Here is a 17,481-nt window from a genome sequence, read left to right as displayed (position 1 = left end):
GGCTGGGCCTGATCCCCTGGTTGTCCCACACATGCCTTGTGAGCGCCCTCAAGATGAACCACTCCATAATCTTCCCCGGCACCGAGGTCAGGCTGACGGGCCTGTAGTTCCCCGGATCCTCCTTCCGCCCCTTCTTGTAGATGGGCGTCACATTGGCAAGCCTAGGTATGAAGCACCTTTCGCTGTTTTACATTCTTTGAATCCTACAGGATCTTTAGGTTTCAGGTTTACCTCAGTCTTGACAAGATGTTCCACTTGTGTTCTGACTGCAGCCTTTGTAGACTAAAATCAGCATATTTAAGTCAGTGTATTGATGCTGCTTGTTATATATCATCTATAAACTTTATCACGCAAAGGAAGAGAGGGGGGGGAGACTCTCTTGAATCCTGACAGTTCATTTGATTTCAGTGGAATTAGGTCAGACTTATTTTAGGTTTGTTGTGAATGAATCAAGCCCCATTCATTCTTCATGCTATGGGATTTACTCCTTTGCATGTTGTAGAAGCAGACTAAAAACTACTACATTTGCTGAGACTTTTTAAGACATTAAGAACAGTTGCTTTTGCATTTCAGTTTGTTCTTCTCTCAAAGGTGCTTGCAAGAAGGTCACTTTATAAACTTAAGTTTGACCGATGAACTCTTGTGGGTGTTTTTTTTTTGTGGGGAAAAATAAGTACATCCCTGCTGGTAGCCTAAACAAACAAACAAATAAAAGATAATCAGACTTTCACTAACCAGCTTAGGTTGAAATGTGTTGCCTTTTTATTTTCCTTTTCTGTACATAATGCCTCACTTTCATGTAGACGTTTTAATGTCTGTATTGTCTTCAGCACCAAAAAAAGTAATTTTGAGACAGTTGTTCTCGTACTTGCATATGTTGGCGTCCATGTGGTACCTCTGGAAACCTTAAGTCAAATGTATTCATGATCCTAAGAAGAATGGGCGAGATCTGGCTCATCTGAAATTAGAAACAGATTTGTGATTGCTTTCAATGGAGCCAGGAGAGCCAGTAGGCATAGGGGTTAAGTAATATCTGTAGGGAGCTGGGAATTCTTCTTGAAGTTGTACATGTAACTATCTTACTTTGTCCCCTTCACAAAATGCCAAAAGTTCACAGCACTTGTAGAAGCCAAGAGGAATTAAGGACCTCTGTATCCATAGTCATTGCTCACTACCATACAGGATTAAAGACGACAGGACTGGATTAAAAAAAAAACAAAACAACAAAAAACAAAAAGAACTCCCAAACCCTTGAGATCAAGATGTTAGTAGAGTATCTTAATTAAGAAGGTGTGGCACTTGCTTGTAATTTGCCTGACTTGGCGACTTAGTTGCAGACAAAAAATTTTATCAAATTCAGTTTAGAAAAAGGTAGTAATAGTAGAAATAACACAATTTATTTTAACAAACATTCAGAAGGTTCTACCACTAGGAAAAACATAGGCATTTTTTCTGAGAAGTGGTAAGCTACCTGACTCATCCCTGGCACTACATTTTTTAATAGTTATGCTTATTATTGTAGTTCTAGGCATCCCAATAATGACCCAGCAATCTATTATATGAAGTGCTCTACAGCCTCATAATAAAAAGTACGCCCTTGACTTGAAGAGCTAAAGTCTACAAATAGAATATTAGGAACAGGAGATTGTGGCAGAGAGGAGAAGGGAATGCTGTGAGATACTGACATAGCATTCTTGGATAATACTTTTGGTACATCACCAAAATTATTGTGGGTTGGGGTTTTTTTTGAGACATCTGGGCAAAACGGAAATTCTGTGGAATGTGCAGAGGAAGGTAAGTTCCTTGGAAGATGCCAGCATTACTTCTCCTAGCTTCCAGGAATATTAGCTTGAAAAATGTGACCAGTGAAGGCTAGCATCCTGATCTAATTAGGAGTTGGAAGATAACCTATTGATACTTGCCAGGCTGATAAGTAAAAAGAGGAGGGGTTGAGAAGGGCTTTGAAAATGAAGACAAGCAGTTCGTGCAGCATGGAAAACAGTACAAGTGGAAGGATATTGCCTTCCTGAAAGGCAACCTGAAAACCAAGTTTTCAGAAGCATTCAGGATGGATTTGAAGAGGGCATGAGTGTTGACATCAGTGAGGGAAGCCAGCAAGGGTCAGCTTTGAGTGGAAAAGCTGTATTTTAGAGATGTTTTGCAGGAAAAAAAAAAAGGCTGTATAACAAGATTTGATGATGTGCATTATATAAACGCATGATTACCTGCATGTGACTATGCCCATAGTAATGTGAAGCACTTGGGTGTTGCTGTGAAAAGGTAAAAAATCTGCTTTTAAACCTGTTGATGCCAAGCTACCAAATGCTTATACACAGATGGCAATGAACTAGCTCAGATTTTAATTTGGCCAGAAGGAGTCAACTCTGGTGTAAAGTATGGACCAGTGCATGAGCATATGGGGATGATGGCTGAATTTGTTTGCAGGTAAGTATGTGTTGAAGAAGAAGAAAACAAGGTAAGAAAGACAAGGGATTCTGTAGGAATCCACAAAGAAAACTGTGATGGGTAAAGAGGGATTGGTGGGAGAGGGAAAAGGAAAATTCAGATAAGACAAAGTCACAGGAGCCGTAAGACAGCATGCTTTTTTAAAAAAGGACACAGTTGTCTGCTAGAATGTATAAACGCATGATTACCTGCATGTGACTATGCCCATAGTAATGTGAAGCACTTGGGTGTTGCTGTGAAAAGGTAAAAAATCTGCTTTTAAACCTGTTGATGCCAAGCTACCAAATGCTTATACACAGATGGCAATGAACTAGCTCAGATTTTAATTTGGCCAGAAGGAGTCAACTCTGGTGTAAAGTATGGACCAGTGCATGAGCATATGGGGATGATGGCTGAATTTGTTTGCAGGTAAGTATGTGTTGAAGAAGAAGAAAACAAGGTAAGAAAGACAAGGGATTCTGTAGGAATCCACAAAGAAAACTGTGATGGGTAAAGAGGGATTGGTGGGAGAGGGAAAAGGAAAATTCAGATAAGACAAAGTCACAGGAGCCGTAAGACAGCATGCTTTTTTAAAAAAGGACACAGTTGTCTATGCTAGAATGGTTCTGATTTTTTTTTTTTACTGCCTTTTATTTTTTTTCCCCGTGGAAGAGTTGTAGAGATCTTGTGCAGAGATAAGAGCAAAACCAAGAGAAGCTTTAGGAAGTGAATCAAGTAAAATTTTAATTTATCCAGGTCTTGTTAATTCTGTAGTTACCAGCATTAGGAAAACTATGGAAGTAAGTACTGAAAGCATATATAAAAACAACGATTGACGGTTCTATTCAATTTAAAAAGTGGAGCTTAAGTAAGAGGATTTTTTTTTCTTGTTTTAAATAAAACCAAAGCAGAATACCAAAGTAGGCAACAGCAGAATTAGGTATTCCACTGCAATATAGGTTCATGAATTTAAATTAAAAAGTCAGGTATTGAGTTCCTGTCTGTTTTCTATTAAAATAATGTTAACATTTTTGTGTTTTTAAGCCTGTATTTATAGCGTCACACTATATTATTTAAAGTTTCTGAGCACCTTGGCTTTATTGCTATCAAATATTGATTGTCGCTTAGAGTTCAGAAGTTAATTAGTGCACAGGCATGAAGAAGAGCAAGTAGGTCAGATAATCAGTATGCTGGTGAGTTAATTCAGTAGATACAAATCTCAACACTGAAGTGAAATAGTAGTTTCCTTCTTACATGCTTTACAATTTAAGTCTAAATTATGGTGTTGCTACGCTTGGTATACTAGCTGTTTGTCAGCTCATCAGTAAGACAAGTTTCATAGTGAATAGATCCTCAACACGGATAACATATGGTTATAATTGTTTTAAAGTTGTATCATCAGGCTGCACCAGCTGAAAACCTACCTCAGAAAAACAACATGAATCTTCTAAAGGTTGACCTATGGCTTAGGGGTAACTTTCTGTAATTCTCAGCCTGTGTTCTTATGCTTGTACTTCTTCAGCAGTAAGTCTTTCAGGCCAGCGCAAGATGCAGCGATGCTGCTGATTGTGGCTACAGGACAGCACAGCCTCTCTCTCCTGTCACTTCCTACATGAATAGTAAATGGGAAAACACTTGATTTTTATCTTAGTGATGTATTTGTTTGTGTTATTCATAATGAACTTGGATTCTGTCGAGAGTTTCTTATCAGGGTTGGAAAGTTCTTTCGTTCAGATGTGTTTATGTAACAAGAAATGCTGGAATAAAAGTCAGGAGCAATATAAATAGCCAAGTAACAGCAATGTTAGCTAAATCTGGATTTACTGGAATCCACCAGACTGCTCTTTAGCTGGAGTTGTAGTCAAGTATGAATCTGCTGTGAGACTTTGGACCTAATATGTTAATATATCACTCCTGACAATAAATGACTCATGGACTCATTTGAAGAAAAATACGGTTCAAAGATGGAATAAAGTAGTGGTGAATCAGGCTTCTTATCCCTCGTAGTTATTATGCCAAAAGCAGGGTAGCAAATAAATACTGCTGGTGCTGAGCATTAAGTTTGCTCATTATAAATGCAGAGTCATGTACCAGTCTCCAGAGTGATTTCATCTGGGAACATTGCCATAAGGATTACAAATGGCTTTCAGCCTGAAAATTGGTGTATATTGCTTTAAACTTCCAGTGGGGAGATGGCAATTTATCCTTCAGATAATCATCTTGTGTTAAGTTGAACATCGTACTGTAACTTTTTTGCTACATGATAAACCAGCTCCTATGAATAATTTACTGCAACTGGCAACCCACTTCAGCTCTGAAGTCTTTATCAACTGGTGGCTTTTCAAAGTTTAATAATAAACTTGGAGCCAAAAATCTCATTGCACTTAAAGTCAGCGGAATTTCAGTGTTAATTGCAACAGGAATCACATTCTGACCTTCTAGGGCAAACTTCTCATGAATAGAAACCCCACATCATTGTAAGGACAAAGCCATGTATTTGTGTCCAAGTAAGCAGAGCTCATTTACCTTCCCTTGTACTCTACAGTGTCATGTTGTTTTGTGCAGATTTTATTTTGCGTAGGTGTTTGAAATATTTTCACTGGGCAAAAAAAGTTGGCTGAATTACCTGGGCCTTCATTGCTCTCATGGCAGATTTAGGATGTGTTCTGTACTGCACCACTGCAACACAGCACATAAGATGTGAGTATCGCACCAAAATTATCGTTCTAGCCCTACAAGAAACCTGCCACAGCAATCCAGTTGTTTTCTTCTAGAAAGAACAGTAACACCTTTCAGTTTGCCAGGCCCTGATTGACTGGCTGATCTGTACCAGTGAAGTCTGTCCCAGGGTTTTGGTCTGCTCCATCTGGCTAGGCTGAGCCTCACTGCTGTTAAGAAGGAACTGAAGTACGAACTGGGGATTTTGCACATTGTGCCTAGCGTGATTCCCCCCGTGTAAACAAAGGTAGCCAAATCTTGTCAGAAGAGCTCTCATATCAGGAAAGAAGTATCTGCTACATGTATCTGCTAGATTCAGTATGCATCGTCTCAGCTGTAAACTTTTATAAAGCACAAACTCATTTTTTTTCTGATTTTGAGCATTCTTACACAAATCTGCTTTTTGCTATGCCCACTTTATGCCTCTGGCACTTGCACGTGCTGTGCACGTGTTTTTTCCCAGTGAGCACTAGCTTAACAGAGGATGAACTCTTCGGCAGTTAGATGGCTGGCTGTACAAGTGATATTTCAAGATTACAGCTGAAAGCAGAATTTGTCTAGGAGGAGACAGGTGGAATAGAAGGGCAAAAGGACCCTTTGTTCTGAATGTAACAACTGAGACTTAGGGGAGACTGTGATGCCAAGCGTGAACTCTCCTTTTTCTCTTCCATGCTGATTTGCTATGTGAAATTGCATCAAGAGGGAGGGGGAGTCCCTGCACTCCCCTAAAATGAGCAAGGGTATGGCTTGGTCCAATGGTAAATAAAGGGTGAAGCTGCTTCTCCTTTATTCTGGAGTTTGTCTGAGTAGCAGTACTGTATACAGCTTTTGATTTCATTGCAGTATTGTATTGTAAGTTTTCCTGATATTCAAGCAAATTTTCAGAAAAAGTTAGGCTTAGAATATTAAATAGAAAAAGTAACATACAGCAAATTATTTCACCTGAAATGCAGGTGGGGAAAATATTTAGGACACCAAATTTTCTCTAGTAGTTCCTAGTCATTATGAAGATTTCTGAAGAATCCTAGACTACGCAGCTCTCAACTACCACTCATTTGTGTTTTCATGTTTTAGCTGCCTCTTTAGGACAAATAAATTTTGTTCTTAAGAAAAAAAATTGTTTAGAAAAAATAACAAGTATGCCTTGACTAAATGATCAGGGGGCTGGAGCACCTCCCCCATGAGGACAGGCTGAGAGAGTTGGGGTTGTTCAGCCTAGAGAAGAGAAGGCTTTGGGGAGACCTTATTGCAGCTTATTAGTACTTACAGGGGACTTACAGAAAAGATGGAGAGGGATTCTTTATCAGGGAGTGCAGTGATAGGATGAAGGGTAATGGTTTTAAACTGAAAGGGGGTAGATTCAGATTAGCTATTAGGAAGAAATTCTTTACTGTGAGGGTGGTGAGGCACTGGAACGGGTTGCCCAGAGAAGCTGTGGATACCCCTTCCCTGGAAGTGTTCAAGGCCAGGTTGGACGCAGCTTTGAGCAACGCGATCTAGTTGAATATGTCCCTGCCCATGGCAGGGGGGTTGGAACTAGATGATCTTAAGGTCCCCAAACCATTCTATGATTCTAAATCTCACTCTTTCACCTTATGAAGATTTTGGGAACTATTTTATTAGTTTTATTAATGTGATACCAATCTCAGTTTGCTTGTCTTATATTTTGTCTTAATGTGAATAATCAGAGAGATTATTAGGTGGAGCAAACAGGAAATGAAGCAATGGCCTTAGATAGGACACTTCTAGGAAAATAAATTCAAGAAAGCTATGGATTTATTGGTCCTTTAGTTGGAAGATGCCGTTTTACAGGCACAAGGATATTTGCAGGCCAAGTTTCTCAGCAGACATTAAAAACCCCCACCTTTTACAGTCCAGAAGAAGATTAGTTGTGAAGGTGATTAGTTAAGAGGCTGTTCTCCGAGAACACAAGAGAGACTGAAAGCGAAGCCTTGTGGCAGAGACCTAAGCTTTGAAGGCAACTGATACGCTTTTCTTCAGACCCGGGTATGAATCTTTTGTTACATTAATAATTTGCTTGCTGTAAACCTTCAGATTAAATAACACCAAGTTTTGTTTTGAACAACTTCTTTTGCATCACTTTAATCTGATGCGAGCCCTAGGCTTCCAGAGGAAGTTTCTTGAGGACACTGAATGAAGCTGGACCTGTAGTGAGGGCAGGGAGAGCAGGCAGCAAGTGGCAGCCTCCAGAGCCAGACTGTCAGTGCGTGAACGGCACTCATCCACCATTGAAAAGCACCTGGTGGGAGTGTGGTTGAAGGAGATGTGGAAGTGCCTAAGGCTCAGGCCTCATGTTGACTCTGACACTTTGCAGATCACAAATCCTGCCTACATTTTTACAGCGTTTCTAACTGACAGTAATGCTGACTCCTTATAATTTCACTTTTTGAGAAGGTAAGTGCCTTTTGTCGAACCTAACTGATTTCCTGAACAAAGGTGCTCTCTTCCAGTTGCCCAGGAGACATAGTTGTACAGCAGTACTGTTATGGTGAAAGAAATAGATGGTAAAGTGCTGTGGGCTGGAACAGACTCACGAAATGTAAGGAGGCTTATTTTGTTACAGAATAAGGGAGTTGGTTTTTTTTAATCATGTGCTTTGGTACCAACATCCAAGCAAGATTTTTTTTGTGGAAATTCGGTAGCTCCTCAGGGAGTATGTATGTGATGGTGATGTGAAAATGTGTGGTTGTGTTTTGCTGAGGCTGCATATTCAGTGAATGTGCAAAGGAACCTTGAATGAATGCTGTAAATCAGCACACAGTGAGTGTCTTGACTTCAGTGGAACTAAGCAAATGTTTGGCTATTGAGTCTCCAGTCCCTTGAAGAAGGACTGCTGTGACATTTGCTGTTACAACAGAAATGAAAGGTCCAAGTTCTCAGTAAAATTTTCAAAGTTACCCTAATGACTTAATAGTCCAATATTCAATATTCAGTCATTTGGACTTCCAAGAAAGTACTGGAGCGATTGTTCAAAAACTACTTTCCTGAATTACTGCAAAATTTCTATCTTCTTGTTAGTTGATGGTGATGTTGCAATATTGTAGGAACAGATGTGCTGGTAAAGTGTGTTTTGCCTGTATCTTGTGAAGTGTTTTAAACGAAAGTGCTTCAGTTGTCCATTTTGTGCTGAAGTGGACTGCAAAACAGCTAGCATACTTGTTGATGCTTGTTAAAAGCATCCTCTTGAAGAAGTACTGCTGTGGGCATTTATCTGTTTAACAACTGATTTAAATCACAAGTACAAAGTGTTTTTTTATAGGGCTACACATAAGATGATAAAACATGAGCATGGTTTTAATCTGTAAGATCGTATTTTACCTGCAGGTCGATTTAAAATATGATCAATAAAAAAAGTCATATATGTGCATACCTAACAAGTACATTATGAGATGGTAATTCAGGTCATGTAACTCAGCTGGTTAATCTCCTACTGCCCACTCCAGAAAGGTAATTTGTGTACTATCTTTAAACTAAAAACCCCAAAACTATACCACAAAAAACCAAAACCCAACCAAAAAAGTATTTTGGAAAATTAAAATAATCAAATAGAAACAGGGAGATATAGTGTGAAAGCAATTAAAATATTTTTCTTAATATATGAAATTATTTAAAGGGAAGCTTTACCATGGTTTCATGTTTAATAGCTTTAGGTTTCAGACTAGGAAGAACATTTTGAGTTTAATCAGTAGTGTCAATAGTTAATTCTGTCTTACCAAATGGATGTCCTCCCTTAATCCTGACATAGTTACTATTATGCTGTCTCACTGCAGGGACTGTTTTATTCTTGGGTTGGGGGAAAGGAGCCAGGGACTGTCCATAGGTTTTAGGAAAACTTTTCCGGCCAAGTGCAACACAAACCGATACCTCACTGTTCGCTAGCATGCTGCTCAAGTAGAATTTGTAGAGGGTATGTGCTTTTGATGTGATCCCTCCATTACAAAAAAACAGTAGTCAAATTATTAACAGGTTGTGCAATGTTTTCAATTCTGAAATAAGATACGGTATTATTGGATAAGATACTACAATATTTATAATAATTAATATATAGAATAATTAAATAATATCCATATTACTGGATAAGCAAAGCAACATCCTGAAAGAGCCTAGTTAGAAGGACTAACTGCTGCTGTACCACAGTCTGTTTCAGTTTGAGCTTATTTTTACATGCCACTTAAGAGCCGAAAGGTGCCTTTTCCAATACTAGGTGAGAATACAAGATTTCACACCTCTTTTTCTAAACTGGTCCACAATGGAAAATGAAGCAATGTTAGCAGGTAGGGTGAGTTCTCTAAAGATAAGCAACAACCTGCTAATTATCTCTATTAAGCATAATTGCATTTGATCGTTCTACTTCTGTAGAGTTTTGCAACAAACAGAATTGGGTAATTCCCCCAGCCAGAGCCATCATTCTGCTTCTGCCCAGAAAGATGCTCAGACTGAACCATTGCTGATTTGACATCAAAAAAAGCTGGTGGAGTTGCACTATGAATTGGGCTTGCTTTATCCAGGAAGATGAAATGATTGCCTTCAGGCCACTCTGTGAAAGGCTGAGGAGACTTAGCTAATAGAACCCTCAGATCAGCCCTGAGGGTTTCCAGGTACACCACTTTTTTTGCACAAGCAACCCTGAGCTATAGTGTGGACTTCTCAGAGTTACAGCCAAGCCTGCTCATTTGTTTTCAGTGACTGATGTGTATCTTAGGGAAAAAAAAAAAGAAGAGAAGGAAAAGAATGCAAACCCCCTTGATTTTCTTCTACCACGTTTTCTGTGGTGACAATGTGCTGAAAAAATGGAATTAACAAATCACTTCCTATTAGTAAAAAATGCAAATAACTGACAGTTTCCCTCTCATTTCTCTAGTAGTAACTTTAGGTAAGAGGCAAACGAGCTGCAACAAAATGTTCATCTGTAGAATCAGTGTGTCCTAACATTCCCCTTTAAAGATCATCTTGATCTTACTGCCTTGCTATATCACTATCTCAATCTCTCTCCAAAAAAAGCATCTGGATAGTTCTTAAACATATCTAAAATAGTTGCTGTTGGTCTGCCTAGAAAGTTCATTGCTCTTCTAAAGCATCAGTTTTGTTTGCAGGAATGTTAATTATCTAACTTATGAATGGAGTCTGTTGGGGTGTGCTCTTGTTAGTCCTTTCACAGTTCTTACAGTTTACTTCAATCAGTGATAACTAACCATTTTGGAAATGTGCTCTGCTGGGTCCTTTTATTTACCCTTCTCTTCTCCTGTAGGGCATGACTGAACTATTCAACTTCTCTCTGTTCAGACTCTTAAAACCTAGACTCACCTCGGTTCAGCCAGCTCAGATTTCTGCTATCATTTCTGTGTGGTGAAAAGAATTAAACTTGACAAAGGGGGTCAAACCTTTGATTAGTGTAAACCATTAATAGCAACTTCATTAACTTTTATGCAACTATGTCAGTTTACATTTGCTGCGGATCTGCCCCAGAAGTGTTCCAGAGGACGTAGTCTTGCACAGGAACGCTACCATTTGTTTTGATCTGTATTTAATCCCTGCATTGACTGATTTCAGCATTCAAAGTTCGTTTTTTTCAGTAAGCTCCCAAATCTCTCCTCAGTACTGGTTTGTTCTGTTTCTCTGCTTTCTCTCCTGTTTGCAATTAGTATTTTATCAGAGTTTTCACAAATAAGAATACGCACATATAAAACAAGCTACAACATCAACAGTGAACAGATACCAGGAGATAGTACCATCAACCTTCAAGAACAGAAAAGATTCCCAAATATATACAGCATAATTTCCAGTTCCCCTTTTGTTACAGACATATAGAATGGATACAGTAAGATGACAAGGACATTAATTTGGTGCTTCTGTCCAGCTCTTGTCTGTTGTGACTCTTGATACCACTAGAGTTGTCAAAGCCTTACACCTACCCTTATTGGATAAGGCTGCTGAAGCATGATGTTGCCATTTCATCTTTCTCATGGTCCTCTCAAGAAAAAGGTCTGATTTTAGCACAATAACTTAACTTCTACTTAGCAAACAGACAATCCTGGCATAGTCTTGTGTTACCTTTCTGGGTTTATATGTAACCTGTTATCTTCTAGAGGACACATTATCGACCCTGTCTGGCAAGCTCACCTTCCTTCCCCTACTTTTTCTTTCTTCTAGAGAAACCTCCCACATATCTGTTTCTAGTCAAACAGAGTGGAGAGAATTTGTGTAATATAATAGTCTCATGCCTTCGGTCATAAGTGTAATCACTGAGGCACTCCTTTGCTACAAATCCAGAGCAGACAAAATTTGCAGACAAATCCAGTCTCTTGTGTCTGTGTGTATTGACATATACAAAATAAAATGAGAACAAATAGCCTGAAACATGGCCATTCTGATCTCTCTCCTGCCATGTATCTGTCTGTCACCAACTGCTAATAACTTTTTATTGTATATACTGGATTCTGATTAGCTGCCTCAAATTTGTTTTTTAGCATTTGTTTATAGAAAACCTTCATTTATCTTTCTCTCTGTCATATAAAAGATTGAGATCCTTCCTGCTGAACTGCTGTGCTGCTGTTTGCTTTCTTACCTCTCCAGTTAGGTATTATCCTCAGATGAAACAGCCTAATCAGAGTTGATGGCAATACTCAAACTAACCCCACTTCCTGCTAGAGGGTGTACATCTTGCTCTTTGAAGACCCACGGTGCATGACCATAGGAAACAGTAGTAAAAAGGCACATGATGAGACAACAGTCAGTTTTGTTTGCGTATTTCCTATTAAGTAGTTAACCAACATTTACTTGTTGGTAACAATTAACAATTAATTGTTAATTTAGAACAACTTTTAAAATGTTGCGTTGCCTCCTACATGAAAGGAAATAATTTAAAAGCCACTATGGGGTCAGCCTACTGCTATTCAGCATATTTATCTTTGCCATTAGCTTTTTGGTAAAAGTGCTGCTTCTGTCTAGAGGCCACAAATCTTGTTTGTGCTTCCTGTTGCAGAATGTTTATTACACAAGCAATCAGCAGCTCCATGTGGGTGTTCTGAGTCCCACTATCGACGATGATGACAACAGATGCCTGGTGGATGTGAACAGCAGGCCCAGGCTCATTGAATGCAATTATGCCAAAGCCAAGAGAATGAAGCTTTACTGGCAGTTTACTCAGGTAATTCTTACTCAGCAGACATTTCAGAAAGTTCAAAAGCTCTGTTTCTGTATCTGAAGTGTGAATAATCTGTTTACTAACAGAACAGAACCAGATTTATCCTTGCTTTCTTTGCACGGAGCTGGGAAGCTACGTTTACATTTGATCCCAATGTCAGCTACCTCAGGAGGTTATAAAACTTGTATTATATTTTCTGAGTTCACAATAAATTATTTGTTTCTACGGCAGAGTGACTGCTACAGAATTATCTCAATCAAAAAAAAAAGTGATTTTGGTAGAGTCAAATGCAAAGTAACCTATTAAGAACAAGAAACAGAAAGCTTTTTGGTTTTTTTGGAAGTAGCAACTCAGAAAAGGGGGTAGTGGGTCATTGATGATAACAGCCTCATCATGAGCTACTTTTGTGGTTCCTTACTTAAAAAGGCTAATGCTTTTGTGTGTGTGTGAGAGAGGGGGGGAGAGAGAGAGAGAGAAAGAAGTGCAAGTAAAGGCTGAGAAGTGATTTCACAGTGATGAGAATGCTAATGGGACACTGAGTCCAGGCCTGGTGTCCACACTTCATAACTGATTTAGAAACACAAGGGAGAACTATAAAGAAGCCACAAAAGTTCTGGGGCTAGAAAACACGCTCTGCGGTAATAATGCTTATGGAGATCACTCTGTTCAGTTTAGCTAAGAGGAAGTGGCAAGGTGACTCAAAGTGTATCAGTTTTTCCACAGAGGGACATAGGTTATCCTGAAGACAAAACAGGTTCCAATGGTTGGAAGCTAAAGATAGTCAAATTTGGTCTTTCAAAGGAAGGTAAGGTTTTCCTAAGGTAAGAATTAAGACATTAGAAGTTTACCATGTCAGGTACTGACATGTCAGTTGCTTAGGATAAATAAAGTGAGATTACAATACTTTCTAAAACAAGTACATGATTTAGCTTCTCTGAAAAATTTAATAGCTAGTACAAGTTTGATGGGTCACAGTTGCTCCTCTGCAGTTTTGAAGCTACAAATCTAGTTGTGTACTCCAGCCCATGGGCTGAGGCTCACCATTAAGGTAATTTTATTCCTGCATTTAATTTTTCTGTATTATCCATGTGGGTTTGCAAACATCTTTTCTGCCACCTCATTGGGGTTTTTTTCTTTGACTTCAACAGCCATGATCAGTATATTTTAGGACATTGGTAATACAGTTTAGCATCTACCTTAGTGCAGAGAGCATTTGGACAGCAATCAGTAAAGCATACTATGAACATAATTTCTATTTATACTTGAAAGTAATCCAGATCTTTGTTTTTAAAGGGTAGCTCTCAAGCAGCAGACCTTAAATCCCTAACCTGGAAAGACATCCCAGCTTTCACTTTCAGTCTCCTCAAGGGCAGAGTTTTAATTATGTCTTCTCTCAAATTGTAACAATAGTCTGGTCATGAGGGGGGGCCTCACTGTGCTCCTCACTCCTCAAGGGCAGAGTTTTAATTATGTCTTCTCTCAACAATACTCTGGTCATGAGGGGGGGCCTCACTGTGGTCATCTCTGCACTTGATTTTTGGTACCATTTTTTAAAAAGTATAATTAACATATTTACTTAAATAGTATTTCAGTAACATTTTAGTACTGTCCACCTAGTCAGTCATTGCTCTGTATAACCCAACCCTTTGGTGACAATTAATGGTTTCTACTCCAGAATACTGCTGCTATTTTGTAATACCAATTATGTTAGATCTGATTTGGGGGGCAGCAGTAGAATGCATTGGTAATTTAACTATTAAAAGCTTCAAAAATGGTATTTAACTACTTTAGGTTTGTTTTCTGTCTGTATTTCCATTCCATGTTCCAAATACAATCTCCCAGTGAAGGTGCAGAGCTGTTAAACTAGATTCTATGGACTGTACTTAGGTCTTCTACGAAGAAACTTCTGCCCAGGAGAAGTGAAAGCTAATTAGTTGTTTCCTTATGATAAATTAAGAGACAAATGAAATAATTAAAAGCTTGCTGTTCAAAAAGGATTTTGTTAATAGCCAATGCAATTAAAATGCCATTATTTCTCAACATACAGCATGGTACACAGCCCCTTGTATCTTCTGTAAGCTAGAAGAAAGCTAATGAGAGTAATCAAGGCTTGCCAAGACCAGCTGATGAACGCCATTTGAAATACTCCTATTTAGTCTGGTGAAAGGACGTGTTTCTGTGAATACACTGGAAGCTGTCTATCTGAAGAGAGTCTTTTTTATTATGTCTTTAAAGCTCTGGTATTTATTTTCCATATTGTGCAGCGAGCAGAACTACTGAAAATAAGCAGGACTGTAAGTATTGATGCTTATGTAGTCCTGAAGTTTGTGAAATATTAATTAAAATGTGGATGCTGGCCATAGCTTATTAGAGCACCTTCCTTTGGCTGCAAGTATACTTTGACTTCTCTGGATTCTCTAGCCATTCAACAAGAATGGCTGATGATACAGATAATTAAAAATATAGCAGTGCAAGTAGAGAATTGTCTCTGAAAGGGCATGGGAACAAGACTTCCAACCAGAGCAGGATACACCAGTTGAACTAGATTTCCCTGACCAGCACAAAAATCAGTATTTGCCCTGCATTCCAGACATGTATCTTAAAATTTGAATGAGGAAACTTTCTCATTTTTCTGCAAAACACACTATATTCTGAGTGGCACCATGATGGTCTGTAGCGGGACATGGACTTCAGTCTGGTTGATAGAAGACTCTACAGCTTTTTGGAAAAAGGATTCCTCAGATAACATTTTCCTCCTCCTTTGCATTGTTGAAATGTAACGATGAGAGAAATCCTTATGACAGAAGTAGAAAATAGGGGTCATCCTCAGGTAGTGGTCTTGCTTCTGTAGATCTATTACAGAATTATTTAATTGTTAATTTGCATCTTTGATTAGAAGTGTGTGTGTATACACATATATACACACGCACACGTGTGTGTGTATACATATCAAACTTGATTTCTTTTTTTAAAATTTATCTTTTACTTTGGTTTTAAATTTTTAAGCTATGTGGCTACCTTAATTATAGGCAGCTGGAGGCAGACACTCAGATGTCCACCGCTACCTTGTGGACAAAATAGTGGTTTAATGGGCATTCATATGGAGGGAACCACCACCCGTACCTCAAACTGTTTTCATTCTACACCATGCTGGCTGACTGGACAGAGGCCTTGGGAGACTTTGTGGTGTCTTTCTGTACAGGACAAACTTGCATTGAGCATTCAAAGCTTGTATTATGTGTTTGTATAATCAGGATCCATCTGAGCAAATTTCCATGCTTCACAGTTTTGTACAGCTGCCAAATGCAACGAGACCCAATAAAATGTAGGCTTCAGTGACATTCTTCCTTCCAAGGCTTCTTCAAGTGTTTATAACTGTAATTATGTCGAATTATGTAAATTAGTCCTGAAAAGACTCCCATCAACTGGGTAGTGTTCAAGAATTTTATTGTTCAGGTTGTTTGTCAAGTATTCTCTTAGGGAAATGCTTATTTTGGGAATGCTTTTATACTGAAAAGTCTTCTAGGTGTTTGACAGTTCACCTAGTTCAGTCTGTCTCACCACTTTTTCATTTAATCAGAACAAAATTAGACCTTATAGCAAAATAGTAAGTAATCACCAGAAATTACACAAGGCAGAGAAGATAGCATTACCAGAATTACATGGTAGTAAAATGGTCAGCATTTTACTAAAATATTAATTTAAACATGATACCAAGGAAGCTGTTCTGGCATCATGAACCATTAGGAAAGCAAAAACTAACCTCAGTTGCCACTGCGTTCCCCTTATTTAGTACTAAACAATTAATCCTGCTCGCACCCTGTGAGCTCTTTATGGCAAGGAGCAGGTGCACATGCAGTGTGCTGGCAGCAGCAGTTTGCTCCCCAGTGTAACCAAACACTTGCGGGCAGCATCAGGTCAGCAGCACATGTGCATGACAGTCACTGTCCACGTGCTCAGTAAAGCTGTTGTCCTTGGGACTGCCGTAGTGATTGCGTTACATGGTCTGTTGTGTGACAGAGAAGGGGCTCTGAGATGCAGGAGATGATGGAGGCCACTGCACCTGGACAGATAACTCCTTGGGACATCTTTCAGTAGAAACTGCTTATGGCCAAAACCATGCTCTTCTGAACTATCTGACACTATGAAGTTTGTTCTGTGTACTAAGAAATAGTACATTCCAAATGTTGCAGTCAGGGTTTTTTGGAGGGTGTGTATTGGTTTGGGTTTTTTAAGAAGTTTCTCAGTCTCCAGTGTGATTTCTCAGGTTTATTGCTGATAGAACGGCAGTTGTGACGTAACGCCTGCCCTACGAGTGAAATTCATCTCTACATACATCACCTGGGTGACAGCAGGTCATCTAGAAAGTACACTTATGGCATGTTAGGACTCCTCCAGCAGCATAACAAAGGCAAAAGGAGGAAGTTTTTCTGTACTCTTTATCTTGAAGTGTCTTCATGTTTTTATTTAGTCGGATAAGGATGTGACTGTTTCTTATGCCTCTAACCATACTAGCTACGCTGTCACTCTTTGCTGTTGTGAGAAATGTGACAGGTGAGGGCTCTGTGTAAAAAGAGGTGTAAGAAAGGACACGAGGCAGAGCTAAAAACCTAAGAGAGTAATCCTTTTAAGGCTGTTCCATGTTGAATTCTTTTCAGTACAGCAAGCTCTGTTAATTTAAGTAATTCAACTTCCAGTGTGGTTGCCATAGAAAGATAAGAAAAGTATGCACCTATAGGGATGGACGCTCATCGCAGACCTCATGGGAGGGAGAGGCTGTGCAGAGCCTATGCTCAGCACTGTCGTGTACCCATACCCACTAGCGGTTGCATCTGCCTGCAATGCTAACATTGCTTTTACATGTTATGGAAGATTGTGATTCTAGTCACTGCTGGTTTCCACAGGAAATCTTCCAGTTCAGAAGTGTTCAAGAAGGGGTAGTTTATGCTATCCTGAAAAGCTGTAAATAAAATTTGTTGCTGACAACTGTAGTTACCATATGTATAATTTCCCAAATATCATAATAGGAATTGCTTTGGAAGGAAAAGGAAAGACAGACAAGAGCAAATTAATTACTCAGGTGTTACAGTATTCCACAGATAAACATGATGATTCAGATCTCATTTAAATAGGTATTAGATAATAGATAGATT

General features: G+C 39.0%; 1 protein-coding gene across 1 annotated transcript in view; it reads left to right on the top strand.

Annotated features, from left to right (window-relative positions):
• GALNT18 (polypeptide N-acetylgalactosaminyltransferase 18) overlaps positions 1–17,481 on the top strand; it is a 255,452-nt gene that overhangs the window by 223,948 nt on the left and 14,023 nt on the right. Inside the window, exon 11 of the mRNA XM_009288827.2 lies at positions 12,167–12,331. Coding sequence (XP_009287102.1) covers positions 12,167–12,331 — 165 coding nt within the window. The remainder of the gene's footprint in view (positions 1–12,166; positions 12,332–17,481) is intronic.

Source organism: Aptenodytes forsteri, unplaced genomic scaffold (genome assembly GCF_000699145.1).
Source record: "Aptenodytes forsteri isolate BGI_AS27 unplaced genomic scaffold, ASM69914v1 Scaffold8, whole genome shotgun sequence".
NCBI classification, from domain to species: Eukaryota; Metazoa; Chordata; class Aves; order Sphenisciformes; family Spheniscidae; genus Aptenodytes; species Aptenodytes forsteri.
The sequence above is the reverse complement of the archived record's forward strand: the minus strand, read 5'-3'. Positions and strand labels throughout refer to the sequence as shown.